Source organism: Hypanus sabinus, chromosome 6 (assembly GCF_030144855.1).
Source record: "Hypanus sabinus isolate sHypSab1 chromosome 6, sHypSab1.hap1, whole genome shotgun sequence".
Lineage (NCBI taxonomy): Eukaryota > Metazoa > Chordata > Chondrichthyes > Myliobatiformes > Dasyatidae > Hypanus > Hypanus sabinus.
The window spans coordinates 163,788,290-163,810,963 of NC_082711.1; the positions used below are offsets into that span (position 1 = coordinate 163,788,290).

At 38.7% G+C, this 22,674-nt stretch overlaps 1 protein-coding gene across 1 annotated transcript in view; it reads right to left on the reverse strand.

Moving 5' to 3' along the window:
* The window catches only part of LOC132396034 (carboxypeptidase D-like), a 66,724-nt gene that overhangs the window by 4,688 nt on the left and 39,362 nt on the right, over positions 1-22,674 (reverse strand). The window contains exons 9-20 of the mRNA XM_059973348.1: positions 22,129-22,231; positions 20,329-20,471; positions 17,778-17,947; positions 15,506-15,808; positions 13,366-13,561; positions 11,619-11,754; positions 10,835-10,984; positions 4,862-4,957; positions 3,315-3,379; positions 2,244-2,375; positions 1,825-2,010; positions 382-484 (exon numbers count right to left, since the gene is read on the reverse strand). Of these exons, the coding sequence (XP_059829331.1) occupies positions 382-484; positions 1,825-2,010; positions 2,244-2,375; positions 3,315-3,379; positions 4,862-4,957; positions 10,835-10,984; positions 11,619-11,754; positions 13,366-13,561; positions 15,506-15,808; positions 17,778-17,947; positions 20,329-20,471; positions 22,129-22,231 (1,783 nt within the window). The remainder of the gene's footprint in view (positions 1-381; positions 485-1,824; positions 2,011-2,243; positions 2,376-3,314; positions 3,380-4,861; positions 4,958-10,834; positions 10,985-11,618; positions 11,755-13,365; positions 13,562-15,505; positions 15,809-17,777; positions 17,948-20,328; positions 20,472-22,128; positions 22,232-22,674) is intronic.

The following is a 22,674-nucleotide window of genomic DNA, read 5'->3' on the forward strand; positions in this document are numbered from 1 at the left end:
GGAGGCTTTACAAGGTGGATTTTGAAGAGTTTGAGGGTTTAGAACAAAGGGCACAGTCTCAGGATAAGGGAAAAGAAATTTCTTCCCTCAGGACTGTGGAATCTCAGTTGAGTACAGTTAAGAATAAGGATCTATATATCCTTGAACAAAAAAAAAAGTGAAGGAATTTGGGGATGTGAATGTAGAATAAAAGGTACAATTACCCATGAACTTGCTGAATGATGGAGCAAGTCTGAGGTATTTTGTGACCCATTCTTGTTCCTATGTTCTCTATCTCACTGCTAAATGAACAAATTGCTTATTTCGACAGATTTCAAGATCAGTAAATAGAAATGTTACTGCAAGCAATTTATAATACTGCGGCATTGCACCATTTCCTACCTGCTGTTGTTACCACCAGTTCTCTCGGCAGGCCAAACAATTTATTATCCAGCTCAACAGCTATTACCAAGTTGGTGGCAGCTTCATACGATGATACAAATACCTGAAGGCACAAAATAAAAAACAAAAATTTCCTTCATCATCTTCACTTTGAGCAGCTTTGTAAATCCAGAAAGACTCAAATGTCTGGGATAGAGAACTAAATTAAATTATTTATATTGAGGAAAACATAAATACAGCATAAAAAATGAAATGGTAAAGATGAAGCAACCCATGCCTGCCTGGAGAAATTAGACAACATTCAGGCATAGGCCACTAAATAATGTGTGTCACAGAAGTGCCAGGCAGATGTGGGGCAGCACAGTAGTGTAGTGCTTAGTATATCACTTTACAGTGCCAGCTGTAAGATCCACATTCAGTTCTCACAGCAGTCTATAAAGGAGCTTGTACATTCTTCCTGCAACCGTATGGGTTTCCTCCAGGCATTGTGGTTGCCTCTCACATTCTGAAGTCATATGGTTAAGGTTAGTGAGTTGTGGGGACACAAAGTTTGATTTGATGCAAATGACACATTTCACTGTATGTTTGGCACGTATGTATATACACTTTATGTATGTTTCACATGTAACAAATAAAGCTGATCTTTAAATTTGTAATGACCATCTCTAACAAACCACCCTTGTGGCAAAGACCTTTACTATCAACACCTTAGAGGTAGTCATTGATCAGAAATTCAAATGGAGCAGCCACATTAATATAGGGCTACAAGTAGGTCCAGGGCTGGGTACCTTGCAGTGAATGACTCACCACTGGGGAGCCCAAGGCCTTCTACCATTTGGCTTTCAAGAAACTCAACACCATTCAGAAAGAAGTCCACTCAATCCACCACTCTAAATTTACACTCCAAACCACTGGCGCACAGTGCATGTAGTGCACACAATCTGCAAACTGCACTTTCTTGGGCCACTTCAAAAGTACCTCCCTAATCTGTGATTTCTAATTAATAAAGATAGAGGCAGCAGTAATGTGGAAACACCACTATCTTCAAGTTACTCTGTAACGATCCTCTGACTTGGAAATTTGCCACCTGTCCTTCACTGCTGCTGAGCTTAAATCTTAGAACTCCTTCACCTAATAGCAACTAGCAGTACCTTCTCCAGAAAGACTGAACAGTTCAAGGTGCTAATTTACCTCCATCTCTTTCAAGGGCAATAGGGAAGGTCAAAAATAGCCATGGCAACAATGCCCAGATAACAAAAAATGAAGACATTTTGAAGGAAAAAAAAACTGAGGTTGTTTTGACCAATTTTGAGGAACATTTCTCTTTCCACAGATTCTGCCTGAGCTGCTGAGTGCTTCCAGCCGTATTGACTTAACTTTTGATTTTCAACATCTGCAGTTTTTGTTTTCATGTAGAATCAGGTATAAACGAAACTACAATACCTGTTTGCGCTGATGTTGGTATCCGTCCGCAAGTGCATCAATATCATGTGATCCTGGAGCTAGCAGAATGTGGAAATAGCCTGCCTTTGAAGTTGGAACTTTAACACCTTCATTCAGAATAATATCAGCATTTGGAATGGGATTTCCATCACGATCCGTAACCCTTCCACGCAAACCTTTATGAACCTGTCAGAAAGAACAGATTAGAACATAGTGTAGGTACTTTGAGTAGTACAAGGCAAACTGCAAAGAAGGTACTTCGGAAAGAGAAGGAAAAGCATTATGGCTAGATCTTTCTTTTTAAATAGGATTGATTTGCCCAAGTCCAAATGATTATTTTGATAGGGATCAGAGATAACATAACCTGTAGACATCTATCCAATGAGCAGTCTGCCCAGGTTTTGATGCTAGAAACTTACCTCAACAAGCATACCGAGAAGAGACTTCTTGTTATCATGCCATATTGCAGTAAGCTCTCTTGCTGGTGGGAATTTACAACAGCTTGTGTATACTGTGATCTCGGGACAGTGGCCATAGGTAACACTGAAATCCTAGCAGGACAAAGGACGAGAGAACTAGTTACTACAATTAAGAGCCAGTTTATAGATTAATACACAGGAAGAATGGTATTCATTTTATCCATTATTTGTGCCCTCTCCCTCACCTCCCCAATTTTTCCCCTTGGGGCAAAAGCTTTGCAATAACCAAACATACAGCCTTAAACTAACAAAAATAAGCATTGTGCAGCGTCTAGTTTTAAGCTGCAGTTTGAACTTTTGCTCACATCCCAATTTCTAGTTTGATTCTATTAATCAAGTGGTATAGCCATGTACAAAATTGAGGGGCTCAGGCAGTGTAGAAAACAACAAACTTTTCCTCCCATAGCAGAGAGATATGATATCAGTGGGCATTGGTTAAAGGGGGTTTAGAGGGGATCAGAGGGAGAATTTTCACTGTACAGCGAGTAGCTGAAATGACATGCCTGACTGGGTGGGAGAGGCAGAGACACTCAAACCATTTCCAAAGCATGTGAACACTCAAGTCACCGAGGCAAAGACAGCTATGGACTAAGCAATGAAAATGGAACTGAAACAGATGGTTATCTGATGGCCAGCAGCTCGTCAACCACACTGTACTGTTTGACTCAATGCCACAAAGTACCAGCAACTCTTCTGAGAAAGTCTTTAGTTCATTACTTCAAAATGCTTAACACTGCACAACTTAGTATTCTGAAAACTAAATTTAAGATTATTCTAATTTCATATTTGATCGTGTCTCAACAGCCAATATTTTATAATACTCAAACCACCATGAGAGGGCAGTATAGGAAAAGTACACAGTACCTGCTTTTGTTCAGCCAATCAAAGCTTAGTAGTTCAAAGCTGAACACGTGGCAAACTTTCAGTGAACAAATTCTTTCTATACACACATACACTTTGCAATTGCAAGCGATTTCCAGTCTTACTCAGTGCGCGATGACGATTACTCACCTTCATACTGTGCATGTGACCATGCCACTGGGCACCACGTATAACACCGCCAGGGATGCTTTCATCTGTAACAGATTAAATCAGTGACAAACTGTAGATTCCAGGAAAGCCCAACAAATATGCTTTCACATTCTGCAGTCATGACTTCCATATTCTTATTGATCGGGAATGAACATGAACAATTTTGTATCTTTGTAATACAATCCATGATCTCTGACTGCAGCAATACTTCCCCTTTCAATGAGATAGAAAAGGTATTAGTTTTTTTCCTTCCTTTACCGAAAGATAAAAGCACTCATCTTTCAAAGTTTAGTAATATTCCACATATTTGGAATCTGTAAAGTTTCCCAATCTGACTGTGGTACTAATGCAAAGAAACCCAGCATACATTAACTTCTTCTGTCACAAGGGATGACATCATTTAATAGATGTCTCAATGAAACTGGAAAGTCAAAACTACTGTACCCAACTCAAATTTTCACGTGGGTACAGCAACACAATTGGAAAATAACAACATTTTAATTCAAATCAGTCCACGTATCTTGGACAGTTAGTTTTATCCAAGCCTAACAAGACTGAAGTTCATGAAAATCAGTTTTTTTTTGGAAATACACAACTCAACTAGATAGCAACAACATTCCCTAGAGATAAAAATGCTGCAAATTAACCTTTCCTGTAGCATTCCAAATACAGTGGGGAGAAAGGCTTGAAATTTTAAATCAATGAAGGTTTATTTCTGTCCAAACAATATCAAACCCAATATATTAAATAAACGCTGATATTGTAACATGACTTGCAAACAACCGAGCATGAAATCAGACTGTAGTTTTGAGCTAATGTGGCTAATTTCAATGAATAAGCAAAAACTAAATCTTCAATCAAATTATTTTTCCAGGCTATGTCCCTTAATATTTCATACTTCTGATATCCAAATAGCATTATTCATATCAAATAATATATCACTTTGCATTACATTTTTCAAGCCCCAAAACACAGACCGTCTTCTATTTCTCTGCAATGCCACTTGATATACTGAGTATTTCCAATGTTTTTCCACTGTCAGATTCTGAACCTGCATCATATTATATTTTGCTGAATCTAAAAAGTTACTTCTACCTCTACGTTGCAATGACACAATGCATATTCCTGTATTTGAAGCACATACTTTTTGCTTCAATTTTTAATGTAATAATTAATTTCATACTCCATTGTAGATTTCTTCTGATCCACTATTTCAGACTACAAACTGCAATTTGGAACCAGGGAAGGCTGCCAGGTTTACCAGAGAGAGCAGAACAGTTCTAATATTTTGTGGCCAAATCAAATAGGAAAAGAACAACTGAGGAAACACATTCCATTTGATTGTGATGTCAAAGACTTTCCATCCTATATAATGGAACAGCTGAAAGTATTGATCTGGGCTTACAAGGTACATGAATTTCAAACATTCATTATTTTTAAATAATTTCAATGAATATCTTCCAGGGAGTCCCACCAAAGAATAACATTAGATATCTCACCAAGTTTAATTTCACTTTAATTCTTACCTGTGTTATTAGGACATCCTGGATGACCCAGATGCATCTTCGGGTGATTGTTAGAGTATACATTTGCCAGATATTTTAGGGTTTCCTCATTCTCCACTGTTGAAGAAAACAGACAACATCGTATTGAGTTCAAAGATTAATGCAATAGCATTTCACATCCACAGCATGCAACGGATATCAAAAATACTCTCACACTGCAGCATATTAGAATGACCTCACAAACTCTGCTGAAATTCTGTTCATAAATTGTGATTTATGAGGCACATCTGTAATGAGTTTTGGGAATGTACAAGATGATAGGTCTATTTTCTTCATGTTGCTTTTTCTACCCGACTATATTAAAATTTGAAAACAATGAAATATCAAGAAAACAGTTAGCAAACATACGTAAATGAGAAATTGTTCAATTAAAAAAATGAACACAAATGGTAAAAAACAATATAATCAACATGAAAAATAGTATTTGCATATTAAAGGCTTCAACACCTTGGGAATTCAATACAGACTCTTCCACATGATATATTAATATTGCATACAAAGTTTGATCTTTTTTTAAAATCACATTGAAGCAACAAATATGAAATTGACAATATTAATATGTTATAGGTCGGTGATCCCAATCTTCATTCAGGTTTCAGTTTAATTGGGGGAAAAACAATCTCCTTGTTCCATAATTTTTTTTTAAAGTCAGCTGTTACCCCTTCTTCCACTAGTTTCTCCGAAAGTGATGCTTACTCTTGTACCTTCAATGAATTCAACAGCTTGATACGTTATAAGGATTATATGAGCTTTGACTAGCATGCAACATGATCATTTCAACACTACATCTCCATTGCCTGGTCCAGCTACTAATTAGTTTCACATTTCAAACTGACTGAAAATTGGGTTTGTTTTTTCTACTTCTAATTCCATAACAGCCTTACCTTTGGTAGTGGTCTGAAAATGATCTCCATTTGAATTTTGAACCCTGTAATTTCACTTCCTCCAGATAAAACATCAAAAATAAAAGCTGAAATCACTGTGGCTTACGTTTAAATCCTCCAAGAAGACCACAACCTTGTCATAGGATTTGGAGGCTCGCGCACCTCATGACCCTGTCAAGTCCTTGTGTTTTGGCTCTCGGTAGCGTTATCCGTGCTAAACAGGTCAAAAGCCAGAGGCCAGACCAGAAGTGGTCCACCGGTCATCCAGGTTCAGGGTTCAGCTCAGGGCGAACAACCCTGATTGGTCAAAAACAACTACGGTCCACTGACTGAGCAGAAAAAGGCAGCAGATTGTGGCAGCTTAGCGAGAAGTTGGTGAGTAGAGGATTTCACTCGGGTCCATTGATTAGCAAGAGTAAATTAAAGGAAGGCAGGGGCATGCACAACAGCCATAGTCAGAGTGGTGAGGCTTTAGCTCTTTGAGGCTTATCAAAGAAAGCAATAAAAACCTCTAGGTAAATTGTTTCTTCCTTCTTTACACCTGCTCAGTTAGGATAGTAATGATGCCAGGCAGGATAGATGAATGCTTCTCTTGCAGAACGTGGGAAGGCAGGGAGTCCTCCAGTGTCCCTGACGACAACAATTGCGAGAAGTGCATCCAGCTGCAGCTTCTCAAAATCCACATTAAGGAGCTGGAGCTGGAGCTGGATGAACTCCAGATCATTTGGGAGGCTGAAGGTGGGATAGGTATGACATATAGAGGGGTAGTTACACCCAAGGAGTAAGACATCGGAAACTGGGTGACGGTCAGGAAGGGGAAAGGGGAAAGTAGTTTAAAAAGCCAGTGCATACTACCTCTCAACAAGAGGTATACCACTATGGCTACTGTTGGGTGGGGGTAGAGAATGATCTAACAGAGGGAAGTCATGGCAGTTGGGTCTCCGGCATTGTCTACAGCTGTGACACAGAAGGCGAAGGGGGAGAAAAGACGTGCTGCGGTGATATGGGATTCATTTGCTTGGGGAACAGAGAGGAGGTTCTGTGGACGAGAATGAGATTACTGGATGGAATGTTGTTACCCAGGTGCCAGGGTCCGGGACATCACAAATTGAGTGCTCAGCATTCTTAAGTGGGAGGGTGAACAACCAGAGGTTGTGGTCCATGTAGGACCACACATGGGTAGGACAGGTGATCAAAAGGTTGAGCATGGGTCCCAAGCTGCGTATATTTCAATATCGTAGAAAATTAGAATCAGACATACTTTATTGATCCTGAGGGAAATTTGGTTTCGTTACAGTTGTGCCAACCAAGAGTAGTGTAGAAATACAGCAAGATAAAACCATAAATAATTAAATAATAATAAGTAAACTATTCCAAGTGGAAATAAGTCCAGGAACAGCCTATTGGCTCAGGGTATCTGACACTCCGAGGGAGGAGTTGTAAAGTTTGATGGCCACAGCCAAGAATGACTTCCTATGACGCTCAGTGTTGCATCTCGGTGGAATGAGTCTCTGGCTGAATGTACTCCTGTGCCTAACCAGTACATTATGGAGAGGATGGGAGACATTGTCCAAGATGGCATGCAACTTGGACAGCATCCTCTTTTCAGACACCACCGTCAGAGAGTCCAGTTCCACCCCCACATCACTGGCCTTACGAATGAGTTTGTTGATTCTGTTGGTGTCTGCTACCCTCAGCCTGCTGCCCTAGCACACAACAAACATGATAGTACTGGCCACCACAGACTCGTGGAACATCCTCAGATGAGCTTGGGGCAAGGATCAACACCCAGAATTATGACATTGTAGTGGTTGCAGGAGGGGCAGGGTGGCAGCTCAATATTCTGGAGTTCCGTTGTTTTAGACAAGACAGAGCAGAGGATAAAAGGAGGAGGGGTGGCATTACTAGTCAGGGAAAGTGTCATGGCAGTGCTCCATCAGGATAGGCTGAAGAATCTGTCTTGTGAGGCGGTGAAATAAGAAAGGAATGATCACATTAATGGGGCTATATTACAGACCACCCAACAGTCTGAGGGATTCAGAGGAACAAATTTGCAGAGAGATTTCAAGAAACAAATAGGTAAGAAACAAGTAGGTAATTTTAACATTCCAAGTATTGACTGGGAATTCCATACTGTAAAAGGACTAGTTTGTCAAATGCGTTTAGTAAAGTTTCCTTCATTAGCAAGTCCCATCTAGAGAACTTGTGATATTGGATCTGCTATTAGGCAATGAGACGGCAGGTGACAGAAGTTTGTGTAGGGGAATACATTGCATCCAGTGACCACAAAACCATTAATTTCAAAGTAAATATGCAAAAAGATAGGTCTGAATAGTATGTTGAGATTCTAAATTGGAGAAAGGCAATGTTTGACGGTATCAGAAAGGTTATAGCAAGTGCAGATTGGGACAGGCTGTTTTCCGGCAAAGGTGTACTTGGTAAGTGGGAGGTCTTCAAAAACAAAATTGAGAGTATAATACTTGTATTCCTGTCAGAATAAAAGGTACAGATGACAAGTGAGGGGATCCTTGGTTTTCAAGATATATTAAGGATATATTTCAAGATATATGTAAGAGAAAAAAGGAGCTACACAGCAAGTATAGGCAAGCAGGAACAAATGAGGTGCTCATAGAGTATAAGAAATGCAGAAAGACACTTAAGAAAGAAACCAGGAAGGTTAAGAGAAGGCATAACGTTTTTCTAGTAGACTAGATGAAGGAGAATCTGAAGGGATTCCATAGATACAGTATGTTAAGAGCAAAAGGATTGCAAGGGACAAAATTGGTCCTCTAGAAGACCAGAATCATGTATGAAGCCAGAACAGATTGGGGGAGATCTTAAATGAATTCTTTGCATCTGTATTTACTCAAGAGACAGACACCAAGTCTACAGAAGTGAAGCAAAGCCACATCAACTTTATGGACCCTGTACAGATTACAGAGGAGGAGGTGCTTGCTATCCTGAGGCATGTCACGGTGGATAAATTCCCAGGGCCTGACAGAGTGTTCCCTCAGACCCCACCTGAAGCAAGTGCAGAAATTGCCGGGGCCCTAGCAAAGGTATTTAAATCCTTAGCAATAAGGGAGCTACTAGGCAATTGGAGGATAGCCAAAGTTGCTCTGCTGTCTAAAAAAAGGCTCTAAATATAAACCAAGAAATTATAGGCCAGTGAGTCTGATGTCAGTTGTGGGGAAGTTATTGGAATGTACTTCCACCCTAGTTCTGTGGGTTCTAAAGTGGCTGATTAAACTACTGTTGGACCTGGAGATTTTGACCATGGGTGGGCATGTTGAGCAGTCTGAAGGTTCCATCCACTTTCCACCATTCACTTCTGCTTTAGGGAACACTCAACACCTGGACTCAAGGTAGGTTTTTTCTACTACATGTGGGCATGGAACAGAAATTCCAGAAGATTGTTGGGAGCTGCATTTATTTTTCCTCTCAAAAGGTGGTTATGAGAACATCTTTGCATCTTAGATAGCAAGAAACCTTCTCTCTCACCCTCATGATAAAGGCCAATAAAATCAGAGGGAATAGGTTAAAGGTAAAACATAAATGGTGTAGAGGGATGAGGAAGAATTTTCACTGCACTTTGAATGACTGAAAAGCCATACCAAAGTGGGTGACTAACAAATCAACAGACATAACTGTGGACCATGTGAGAGCTTGCATCTATTCCTGTGAAGTGAGGACTGCGCAATTTCTGCCAAGCAGATCGGGGGGAAACTAAATGGGTCTTTGTTCAAGACAGAAATGGAGTGCCCTCAGATCTTCCTAATGGAGGTGGAAGTGGATAGATCAGGACAGGCCTGGCAAACACCAGCCAGGAAATTTGGAAGCTATCAACATTTTAGAGTGTGTGAGAGATGTCCTACATGCAAGTGCTACGGGACAGGACAAGGGGAATAAAGAGATGAGAGGAGTCCAGATGATATTTATTATTTTTGTTAATATATTTGTGATATTACTGTGTGTAAGTTGTATGTACTGTGCTGTGCACCTTGGTATGGAGGAACATAGCTTCATTTGACAGTTACATAGGTGTATGGTTGAAAGACAATAAACCTGATGAAGAAATTAATTAGTGGGGGGCAAAAGCAATCAAAAACAGTGGGCCTACCAGGGCATGGGCAATCTAAGTTTGGAAATGGATGACTTTGAATATGATAAGATCTGTAAGAAAGCTGGTGTCTAACCTCTGCAAAGCCAATGTCAGTACGCCAGACTACAATGGCACCCCATCCACCCTTCTTTTTCTGTTGGTTTTATGTTGAGGTCAGGAATGATCTGAAGTCAGTAGGGTGCTGCTCATTCGAGGAGGGTGAGGTTAGTGAGGGGACTGAAGAAGTCAAGGTGGTCAGTATAACTGCAACTAGAAATGACAAGGTCAACGGGATAAATGGATTTAAGGAGGAATGGTGAAGATAGGAGGAATAGTCACAGCAACATGAGGATTCCTAGCCCAAAAAGTAGGCAAAGAAATTTAGAAGATGTTTAGCACACGTGGTTGATAGTTGGGTTGAGTTGTTCTCCAGTCTCGGCAATTTACTGGCAAAGAAACTGGGGAATTGGCCTAATTGGAATTCATTAAGATATAGGCATAAGGGTACAAAGGTGAAGACTCTACTGAGGACTGACCACTCATTATTGGAGAGGAGGTCAGGAAGGAATGCAAGGACATCGCAGGGACTGATGTTTGGGTGAGATGAGGGGTCACAGGAGGAAGAACAGAGAAAGCTGGGGAGAGGGGGATGAGAAGTGGAGAGAGGTGTAACGAGGCAGAATATTGCAGGTTAGTCTTGCAAACAACGTGGCTTGGTGAAAAGAACTGACGGCAATTAGCATCAAATGCTGGTATGGTGATTGGGCTACCTCACCATGCAACTCCTCCCCCCGTTCCCCACCAATCTCGTTCTCACCTGACATCCATGATAACATAACTAGCAAATGTCACATCATAGTGATTAAACAAATAAGCCACTGGTAATACTTCTGACAACGTTAGGCTAGAGAAGTTAATATTCACTGTGGCTGTAATGTAGATACATACCTGTTTGTACAGGTTTATCATAAGGATATGTAGCTAGGAGAGAGCCACCGTCTAAAACAACAGACAGTGTAAAACCTTGGTTGAGGATCAGGTTCTTGATAATGTCCCTGGTCTCAGGTTGCATCTTTGCTAATTCCTCTGATGAGTTCCCTGGTAAAACACAAGGTTACCGCTTATTGTATTTACCATCTGGGCTTCAAGAACTGCTCTCAAGCAAAACTCATTCGTTCTATTCAGCTTACAAAAAACATGAAGATTGACACCAGCATTCTGAGAATGTGAAAACTACATTTATCATTCAATTGACATACATATCACTTAATTTTAAATTAGTCAAATTATGATTACACTTAACTAGCCAAATTATGACTGATTTCTGGCATTAAATCCCCATGCTTATAAAATGAACCCAGAAATGTGCTTTTGGAGCAAGTTTATTGCTCAAAATTATTTGTGGTCAAAATAAATATTTAAAACCTTTTACTGGATATAATGTAAACACAATTCAAAATCCATCTTTTATACCTTCTTGTCCACTTTAGCACAAGAATAAGGAGGTTAAATTCATGCTGATATATATTGTTGAAACAACAGAAGTCAGGATAGAGAGGGTTTCAACACAGGCCTAAGGTGAATTAACCAGAACAACACAGATATGATCTATGCTCCCAATGGACATTTCTGCTCTCAAATATAAATAATTAAAATGAAAACTTCTGGAGAATGTACATTTTAATGATAGAGCTCTAGATCGGTGATTCAAATTGAACTTAAAAGAGGTTACCTGTAAAATCACTGTCGAGGTCTTTGCCATGTACGTTAGTTTGCCCGACTCTAGACATACACTGTCCCTCTTGTGCAATTTCTCTACCATCAGGATTCACTGATGGTACAATCACAATCTTTGTTTCCTTAATCAACTGGGGTTTAAAAAAAAAGGTTTAAGTTTAGTTTTCAATTCAAGGTTTGCTCTCTAACAATTAAGTACAAAGCTTAAAGTATGCAGCAGGGTAGCATAGTGGCTAGCATAACACAATTACAGCACTAATGACCTAGGTTCAATTCCGCCACTGTAAGGAGTTTATACGTTCTTCCCATGATCAGTTCTGGATGCCCTGGCTTCCTCTCATTCCAAACATGTATGGGTTAATGGGTCACATGAATGTACTTGGGATGGAAGGGCCTGTTATTATGTTGTATCTCTAAGGAAATAAATATCAACTGCAGAGACACACAAGGTCATGATGATATCAACGGTTTACTTCCCTTCATAGGTATTGCCCAATTTGCTGTGTGTATGTTGTTCATGATCAACTGCAGTTCTTACTTACACAGGGGTTGCATTAATAAAGGAAATCTGAAAGTGTGAAAGAATTAAGTTGTAAACCTAATTTAATTATTCATCCAAATTTTCAGCACTTCAGAGTTCTTGTTTCAGAATCAGATTTATTATCACCAGCAAATATGAAATTTCTTCACTTAGCCGCAGCAGGACAATGCAATACATGATAATATAGAAAGAAAAAAAATTGATTACAGTTTGTGTACATGTATATTGAATAGATTAAAAATAGTGCAAAAATAGAAATAATATATATTAAAAGAAAGTGAGGTCGTGTTCATGGGTTCAATATACATTTAGGAATCAGCTGCCAGGTACTGCAGTTTTAAGGATATTAACAATAAACGATTTATTAGATGTTTATATGCTTCCAACATAGAATGATCTTGACATTAATATTCTAATGGGAACAGGCATCATTGCAGATGTGGCAAAAGATTCCATATCACAAGATATGCCAATATTTTCTGATCTAACCACATCCTGCACTGATATCAGAATTTGAGTAATAGTCTTCAACAAATTTGGCAAGAGGGAGCAAATGGTTATGCATATTCCAATACTGTAGAAAGGATACTGAATTGAAATTTTCATATTGTAGAAAATTCACAGACACTACAGGATTAAATCTACAATTTAATTTGATGCTCCTTGAACTTTACAGAAGTACGTCAATTCTGTGCTTGTTCTCAGGGTTATAAAAATGTGATGCTGGATATTTTCATTCTTAAAAACAAAGAACTTACATTAACTTTTGCATTAGATCTTCAATTGCTAAACTAGTCGATATGAGCTCAGTGAATTGGGAGAATGGGTTAGCTAGTTATTAGCTCTTTAGTACTTGATTATCAATTGGATGCGAGTGCACTGAAATTGTAGGACAATGTATCACCTTTAATACCAATATTGCCAAAATAACTGACATTTGATAATTCTACATTGATATGGCTTCTAACCACAGGATCCACCAGATCTGTTGTTTAGTCTCATCTCCTTGCAGTTTTTAATAAAGTATTTTTCCTTTAAAATGGTCCATCTTGTTAAAGCAATTAATGGACATTGGCCAGTAATTTTCACTGAATAATATGCACTTATAATATTAAAAAAGCTCAACTGCAAGAGAAAAGTGCAGCTGAAGGAAAGTCTTTACAATTGAAATCTGAATACAAGAACAATGGCAAAACATTACCTGTGTAACAGCTTGGTTTTTCCCAAAAAGAATACAAAGAAACTCTGCAAAAGCCAGAAGCAGCTCTGTACCAACAGGTGCATTGCCATGAACTCCAGCAATAAACTTAATTTTCGGTTCTGCATATTCCTTTATTCCAGGTTTATCTGATATTTCCAGGGCCCAAATTTGGCGAACCTCTACACTCTGGCCCAAACTTTATCACAATGTAAAAGAAAACAAAAACATTAAGTCCAGTTTGTCCTTACTCCATGTGTCCATTATTGAACTTCCCCTTGAATTAGACAATGAAGTGGGAAGTGGCCATTTCATTAATAGCATAGTTAAAAACAAACATTTCTAGAAGATTACTACCAATTTTCTATAAAATTTAAATGGAGCACAGGTAATTATTGAACAGAAGCTTATACTTCAAAAAAGTGTATGATCAACTGGCTCTGTATGACTTAGATTTTAAAAGAATCATATTGATTGGTCCAGACTAACACAAATTTTTCCAAATATTTCCATTTAGTTATGCAATTACAAGCATAAGTTCCTGAATGCTATTTTTCATATGATAGAAAAGTATTCATTTATCAAAACTGCTTTACCTAATCAGTATTGTAAAACAGACAATCCCTCCACAAAGTAAACTTAATATAGTGCGTTCTCTCAGAAGCTATTTTTATTGAATATATTATATAGAAACAGGTCATGTGACCAATCAAACCATATTGGTGCTATGCTCCATGCAAGACTCTTGACTACTGCACATCTTTTTCCCCTTTCATGTCATTAATTTTGCCCAGATTAATATATTCATGTAATTCACTTCCACTACTCTCTGCAGTGATTAAGGTCTCCACCACAAGTGCAAATTCCTTTACCATTCTTATTAATTTTTTTTTAATGATGCGCTCCTTCTCTTCTTTGAGAGAAAAAGCCCCAGTTTGCTCGTTCTTCCTGGAACAGTTCCAGCACTATCCTGGTAAACCATTATTAAACATATTCCAGCAGATCTAAATACTTTCTACATAACATGGAGATCAGAACACGATTTTCCCATGCAGTCAGAAATAACAGCAGTTTCAATACCTGTTTCAAAGATTCAATGCCCTTGTACATTCACACTACAAAATTTAGCCTTTAGTGTTTTATTATGAATCTTTAAAGTCACAATATCTATTCTTAGAAATATATTTAGGTCCAATTTCATTTTCAAATGTCAATCACCCTCAGCCTCCACAATACATTTTGACAGGATGAGAAATAATTGATGTCAGAGAGATAATTAAAGGATCCACACAGCACACTTGAGTGCTAAGTGCGGAGCGTTGATGCTTTTTTGGCTGGTGGGGGAAGGGGGATCGTCACTTTGCTGCTGCTTATGCATAGCGAGGGCTGAGTGGGGCTTTGGGGTTCTAACATTTACCTGTCATCCATTCTTTGGGGCACGCCTCTGTTTTCGTGGATGGTTGCGAAGAAAAAGTATTTCAGGATGTATATTGTATACATTTCTTTGACATTATATGTACCTTTGAAATCTTTGAGCTAATATCAACTAATCAAATAATAATTCTCAGAAGGATTTGCACATTACCAATTCCAATCTCAAAGAATTACAAGAGAATTATTTGTGATTTTTAGAACATATGGTGCTAAATAGGTCAAAGGGAGATGATTAACAAACATGGAAAATAAAACTCATGCAAACTCCTAATAAGTAACGAATAAAGGCTTCTAGTAAGTAATGAATAAATTACTAACAGTGTTACAGTAGCACCATAGGTATATGCTCACTTGTAACACATGGCCATTTAATCCACTGATCAATGCTGGCTACCAGATCAATTCTATCAACCCATTTCCTTTCTCTCTGCAATTTTTCATTTTCTTTCATGTGTTCATCAACAGCTCACTGCATGTTTTTTGCAACTTAAAAAATTATAAATGCAAATATTCTACAAAATTAGGTATTGTTAACAAATTACATTTCAACTGAAATGTATTCCAGATCCTTAAAAACCTTAGATTAACGTGATTCATGGCCCAGTAGAAGACACTTGAGCTTGAAGTGCCCTCGCTGCCATTCTTTTGCAATGCAGAACTATGTAAATAGAGTTAAGCAGGATGTCCCAGAAAGAAGTGTAGTACTTACCTGGTCAATTTCGTAATTGTTGGATAGTTGCTATGTAGCCCATGAAGAGCTTCATACAAGTCTTTATAGTTATGGTAACGGTAGAGATTAAGATCAACAGATGCAGACAAAATCAGGTCATGCAATCCACCTTCTGTGGACAAACTCTTTATAAGTTTTTCAAACTCCTGCCCTGGATTTGCTGAGGACTTGATCAGCACTTTGTCAAGGCTGCTGTCATGACCATCAACAACGCGTGAAAGGGTGAAATTGACTTCGACTACTTCTCCCACAACTGTCACACTCTTAGTCATTGGGACATACCTGCAAAGAACAAGGACACAATTATAAATACATTACAGAATTGGATTCAACTTTTTGTACGACTCATTGGAGAAATTTGCTAATCAATTCTTGGTCTCAAACACATTTAATCTCTTCAAGATTTGCCATTGTAAGAAAATGTGAGCGTTAGTTACTATGAACCTTTTTTAAACATATATTAATATTTGCAAATTACAAATTTAATTAACCTTTCATAAATTAAAGCATGGACAGCACCTTAAAAATGAACACATCCTTGCAACATGTTTGGTTGTGTTTTCTAGCATACTGATGTCCCCAATAGAAAAGCCCTTCAACAATTTTTAATTCACTGCAACATAACATTCTCTTCTACGCTCTGTAAATACTAAACACCATTCCTATAAATTCTAGCTCAGAAATACAACTGTAAAATCATATGCCTAGTTGGAATTATCTTTTACTCACTTAAGTAAATAATTGATATTTCAGCATCCTGATCTGGAACCTTTTCCCAGTGACAAGCTTTCTAGGCTCATTGCTGATTTGTGCTCTGCAATCAATTTATGCTCTAATCAACACATTCCTTAATGGTAAGGATCAATATAGTGGCAGGGACTTGTAGGACAAAGGTCCATACCATATAGGTAGTGGAGTACAAGAAAGCCCTGTATGCAAAACAGCAGAAAAAAATCTGACAGCCTCTGGCTTGGCTGGCTGTCAGACCTCAGACTAGAATGATTCTGAAAGCAGCTTAAATACCAGACATCAAAAGCCCATTAAAAATAAACAAAAGTAAAACTTAACAGTTTTAAGCAGAAAGAAACAATTAATTATAAACAAGCTCTCTGTTCTCTTGCTCTGGCTCTGCATGAAATGCTGGGGAATTTCTACAGGTTTGCACTCCACCGCTGTATTTTGTGAAAAGGCCTTTGAGAAAACAGTAGGGAAAGCTACTGACAAAGAGCAGCCAGAGAGTACTGCATCTCTGCATTTTCATGCTTGTGTCAAAAGCGTAAGTACAGGGTTACGTATGAATTCCATTCCTGAGTCCATCTTTAAGTTGGATTTGTATGTAAATGGAAACATTACATCCGGTATTATTTAGCGTTAGTTAGTCAAATGTTTGTCTTAGTATATAGTATATATTTTACCTTTCTATGCATATAAAACACTTAAGAAACGTACGTATTCCAATAATTAAACCACTGCGTTGCTTAGTAATAATTAGCTTTAATCAGGGCAAGGCCTTTCATGTGCTCCATTATTCACACTTTATCCTTTAAAATTGTTCCAGCCATTGACCGACTGTAGCCTAACGCTTTTCCAATGACCAACGGTGTTTCACCTCTTTCCAAACGCTTTATTATTTCCACTTTATTTTCAATCATGATCGCTTCGTGTCAATGGAACAGAAATGCTGCGGGCCCCGAGCTCCACTGGGTCCTAAGGACTACCGCACTGAGACAGGCTAAATGGGACAAGTCGGGGCTGTGCTAGGTTTGGGTATTTGATCCTCCACAATATTCCGTGTGGAAATTTAAACTGGAAGTGGCAGTGTTCTTTTTTTAAACACGAGGTCGAGTTGTGAGCTCGACATCAACCCAGCATGGATGGTACAGGAGTCACTGCATCAACCCGGCACGGGAACGGTCTATCAATGGATCGAACTCGGCAACCTCCGTTCTCCAGCCCAGCACTGATCTCACTGTGCTACCAGCTGACCGGAACCGGGGGGGGGGGGGGGGGGGGGGGGCGGCCAGGGTCAGGGTGAATCTTACTAAGAAAAATTTAAGCCAAATACAAAGTTAAACACTCAACACAGTGTCAACAGCAATGACTTAAAATGGCAGACGGTGTCGCAATCTGACTTAAAATGGAGGACGGCGTTCTCCTTCCTCAGTTCATAAGTATGAGTTGTCCATAAGTCGGACGTTCGTAACTCGGGGACTACCTGTAATTTAGATATGAGTGGCTTATTGCTTCTCACCCTCGAGCTGACACAGTAATTTTGTAGTGACCGGGAACAAGCAGACGCCAGTAATCTCCATCTTTAGCAGATTTCACTAGATGGTTCACTTCAGCAACAATGATTGTAGCATTGAAAATTCCTTTTCCATTAGTGGCATCAATTACAAATCCCTTCACACCTTGGTGCACCTGTTAAAATATTAATCAAAAGTAGAGGCAGAGGAGTGAGAATTCAGGTTAGCTTTCCCTTAAATAGACTGACTTCACCCATCACCATTGTTTTTCTCTCTCTAAAGGCAGCTAAGTCAGTCCAAACTGATAAACAAATCTTGCTGGTATTGTTAATCTCACATCAAGAATTTCTCTAGCTACTCTGTAGCACAGCTGTGGTCACAACTGTGATAGAGCCCAAGGAATTTCTTTTAAACCCCAGAGAGAACAAGAAATGTTCATCCAGTGCTACAAAAATTATACCACCGAGTCCATCCTGTCTCCCAACAGAGCAATCCCGTTCAGTTCCATTCCCACTGCAGTAATTTGCAGTAGACAATTTACCATATAACACATGCTTGACACTTGGGAGGAAGCTGGAGAATCTTTCCGAAATCCATGCACTCACGAGGGGAATGAGCAAATCACACAGATGCCGCTTGTGTCGATGGTGTAGTGGCATCTGCACCCAGACTTCAGGGCGAGAGGTCCCGGGTTCGATATCCGGCTGGTTCCTTGCACGAGTTCCACCTGTGCTCAGTTGAGCATGGTTCTCGCAACTCAGTCTCAAAGCAGCTAAGATACGGCAAGATTGACAGCCGCTATGCCCAATGGCACGGAGAGGAACTTTACACATTAGAAAGCAGGGTGGTACGTGCAGCTCTGTTGTGAAGCAGCAGCGCTAATTCCACTCTGTCACATAAATTTCAATGCCACTCATGGGTTTTAATCGAACCAAAATACTCCAACTCAACCAAAGAACACCTAATAATGCAGACACTCGGTGGTTACAACATTAATGGAAATAATTGCTTTTTGGGATGCTCTGATAACTACTTTGTCTATATCATTGTTTATTTTGATTTCTAGCATCACCTGTATTTTTATTTAATCCTATACACTTCTTATATTAGATCACTGCTTTTCCATCTGTCCATTTAAGTTCTTCTTTCCTCTGCCTTTGGTAATTTGACTCAACAAGAGCAGGAGCAAGCCACTTAAGACTGCTCCACCATTCAATCGGATAATGGCTTATTGTAAGTTGGACTCAGTACCAGCTTCCCATCCTCCTTACCCACCCTCCCCCTAATACCCTCAGTTCAGATGTCTCACCAGCATGAGGACAAGTTGAGTGAAAACTTATTTTTACCTTGATATTCATGCTCCTTACAATTAGAATTTCTATTTATTTGCAGATTGCAAGATTGTTCTTTCTTTTCAAATCTTTTTATTATTATTATCCAAAATACAAGAGTACATCAAAGTAAGTAACACTTACAATGTATCAAGAGAAAAAAAATTAAAGATTGAAAAATATGGTGACACAAAAAAAAAGATTGTTCTCAGAAGCTTCATGTTCTGCAGCATTCAGAGTCTTACTCTTGATAAATTATAAGTTGTTTTTTGCACTCTTCCAGAAGGATTTTTCCCCATCCTTTTCCCTATCCCATGCTCTCATAATCTGCTAACACGCCTCTCGGTATGACCTGCAAGTTTGGCTACTGGACAGTTGGTCCCTTCATCCAAGTCATTAATGTGGAAGAAGACTCCAGCAATAATCCCTGTGACACCTCACTAGCTGCTGATTGCCAATCTGAAAGTGACCCACATGCCCTTTGTCTTCTGCTAGTTAACCATTTTTCTGTATCTTTTATTCCTCAAAACTGGATTCCAGCATTTTCCCCAAAGCCAGATGATAAACAAGTTGTCCAAACAGCTCTAAACCTGAAGTACTAACTCCGACTCCACTTCAGAATTACACTGACCATTGGCTTACGTAATATGAAATACGTTGTCTTGCAGCAGCGCAAAGACATACAGTAAAATTAATACAAATAACAAAAAGTGTGGTGCCTGATCTAGTATTTTCTGGATTATGTTAGTTAACCTACTTATAGTTTCCTGCTTTCCAGTTCCCTCCTTTCTTGCAGATAGGTATTACGTTTCTGATTTTCCAATCTACTAGGATTTCTGTTTAGAGAAGGTTTTGACAAGCTACACATAATGCATCCACCATCTCTGCAGCCACTTCTTTTCATTCCTTCAGATACTTACAACATACCAATCCTTTAAATTGTTCTTATAACCCTCAGGGAAGGGCACACCAAAGTTCTAGTCACTGGGTTTTATTCCATTTACACAACTTGGCAATATGAATGTTTAAAGACCCATTCCGATTTATTCCTGATCCAAGGAAGCAGTTAGGAATTAACTACACTGTTATGTCTGTATTGATAGCAGATCACAAACAGGCCAGATAATAGCAGAATTCCTTTCCTGAGAGACAGTATGACATCACAGTCTTGCTTTAAGGAAACAAAGAAATGAAAAGCTTCTGCCTGATGCAAGATTCAACCTACTTGTTTTATAAACTGTAGAAGAGACCTCTTATTTTGCTTCCAATATTTCGGGAGGTCTTTAGCGAAGGGGAATTTAAAACAGCCCAATTCAATAGTAACTTCAAAGCAATTTGTATGAAGATAATTCCAGTCCTGCATACCACCTGTGGAACAAGGATTTATATTTTAGCAGTTTCAGAACAGCAACCTAATATAGAAACAAAATTAGGAACAACCAAGGTTTAAAAAAAAAACAAATCACACTAAAAATGTAACAATAGACAACCTCACCACTTTACTGGAAAAATGCAATTACATAATTCTAATTTCTTACACAATACAGTTTGGGATTATGAAGTTTAAACTGTTGCACTCCTGGAAACTTCGTGGAGATGGACAAGACTGATTTCAGAGGATATATGCATATTAACTATCTGGATCAATGATCTAATTTGCCATTTTAAAATAGTGTGAGTGCAAACAAATTGCATAGAAACCATCACATTCCTCCAAGAGATCCAAAGGTATTCCACATGCTAGAGGTTCCTCCAAATTATATAAGGCTGCATTATTTGCACAATTCAGTTAGTATCTAATTGACAACAGACAAAACTTATTACTAATTATCAAAATTATCACTAATTAAAATAAATTGAGGCTTCCTTTTTTTTAAAAAAACATTATTGTCCTGAATAAACTACACCATGATGATTAATAAAATGGTAATGTCTATGTCTTGTGATGACTTTATAGCCACCAATTGCAAACTCACTAAATCATGCACAAAAAGTAGTTAGGCAACCTTTAATTAGTCCCATGATTTTTCAAAATCATACCGCAGCTGTCCAGTAGTCACCAGGTTTCCCTAGGGCAAAACCTTCAAATAAATGCAAAACATGCACATCAACTGTTTGGGAGTAGATCCTTCACTAAAATATTATGGTGGCAGGATCTACCTTGGGCACTTGATTATTGGTGATAAGCAATTAAGAAAATTGCCCATATTGTTCAGTAAACACATTACAGGAACTTACTCAGCTCATCTACCAACTTGTATGCTAATAGCTAGAACAACAACCATTTCTTACTTGTCATAGTTTATCATGATATTGGAAGAACTATTTGGCCAGTTGAGTTGACATGAGATCCATTACCCAATTTTTTTCTCTCTCTCTCCCTCTCTCTCACACACACACACCTGTCCTGATATGCCCAAGGTACATCAATTTTAGTAATCTACTGCAGCCAAACTATCAGTCAGACAGCATTCATGGATGGGAATACACCACTGGGCTGAGACCTTTCGAGACCTGGCAAAGAGTTTCAGCCCGAAATATCAACTGTTTATTCTACTCTATGGATACTACCCGATTTGCCGAATTCTTCCAGTATTTTGTGTGTGTGTTGTCCAACATTTTCAGCATGTGCAGAATCTTTTGTGTTTATAACCGTCAATCAGCATGCTTTTAAGGATATGTGAGGAAGGTGAAATACCAAAAGGGGAATGGCACACAGTCAGAAAGAACATGCCAGCTCCACTAAAGGTTTAAACCCAGAATAGTGGGAGCTGTAAAACTACTTGCTCAAACTAAGCAATAGAGAACAAAATACTCAGTCCTAACGAAGGATCTCGGCCCGAAACGTCGACAGCGCTTCTCCCTATAGATGCTGACTGCCCTGCTGTGTTCCACCAGCATTTTGTAGGTGTTGCTTCAATTTCCAGCATCTGCAGATTTCGTGTTTGTTCAAACTAAGCTCTATTTTCTTTTAAAAAAAAAGCTTGTGAATTCCAGAGTTGTAAAACCTTAAAACACATCTTACCTGGTACATTATACCAATTTGCACCATTTGTGATTCCTCGGACAAAATATTCATCAGGAAATATATTTGCACAAGGATGACCTTCGTACATTGCATCATTCTCCTAAAATAAACACCAAGAAGTAATTTACTTGGAAGGCCATCCGTCACGTGTGTTGTTATCTTCCTCAGTGATCTTTCCTCAGATTGATCATACTAGCTCAGTTTATTCTGTACATTCTTTGTGTGCCAATTCTGATTACAGTGGATTCTAGTTAATGGGATACATCAGGACCTGTACATTTTGACCCAATTAAGCAGCTGCCACAATCAGCTTAAGTTTCATGGAAATAATTAAAAGTCATTTTAAAAAAAGACAAGCTACCATTTAACTGAGCAGCAAATTATGCACTGAAATGAAATACAGAATAAATTAGAACACTACCAATACTACTACAGTACTATAAAAGTTTTGATTCCGAACACTTATCAATGGAGAAATTCATTAACATGTTGATGCGTTCTTTTGATTGACAGTAAATAAATAAAATTGTCACAGACACCTGG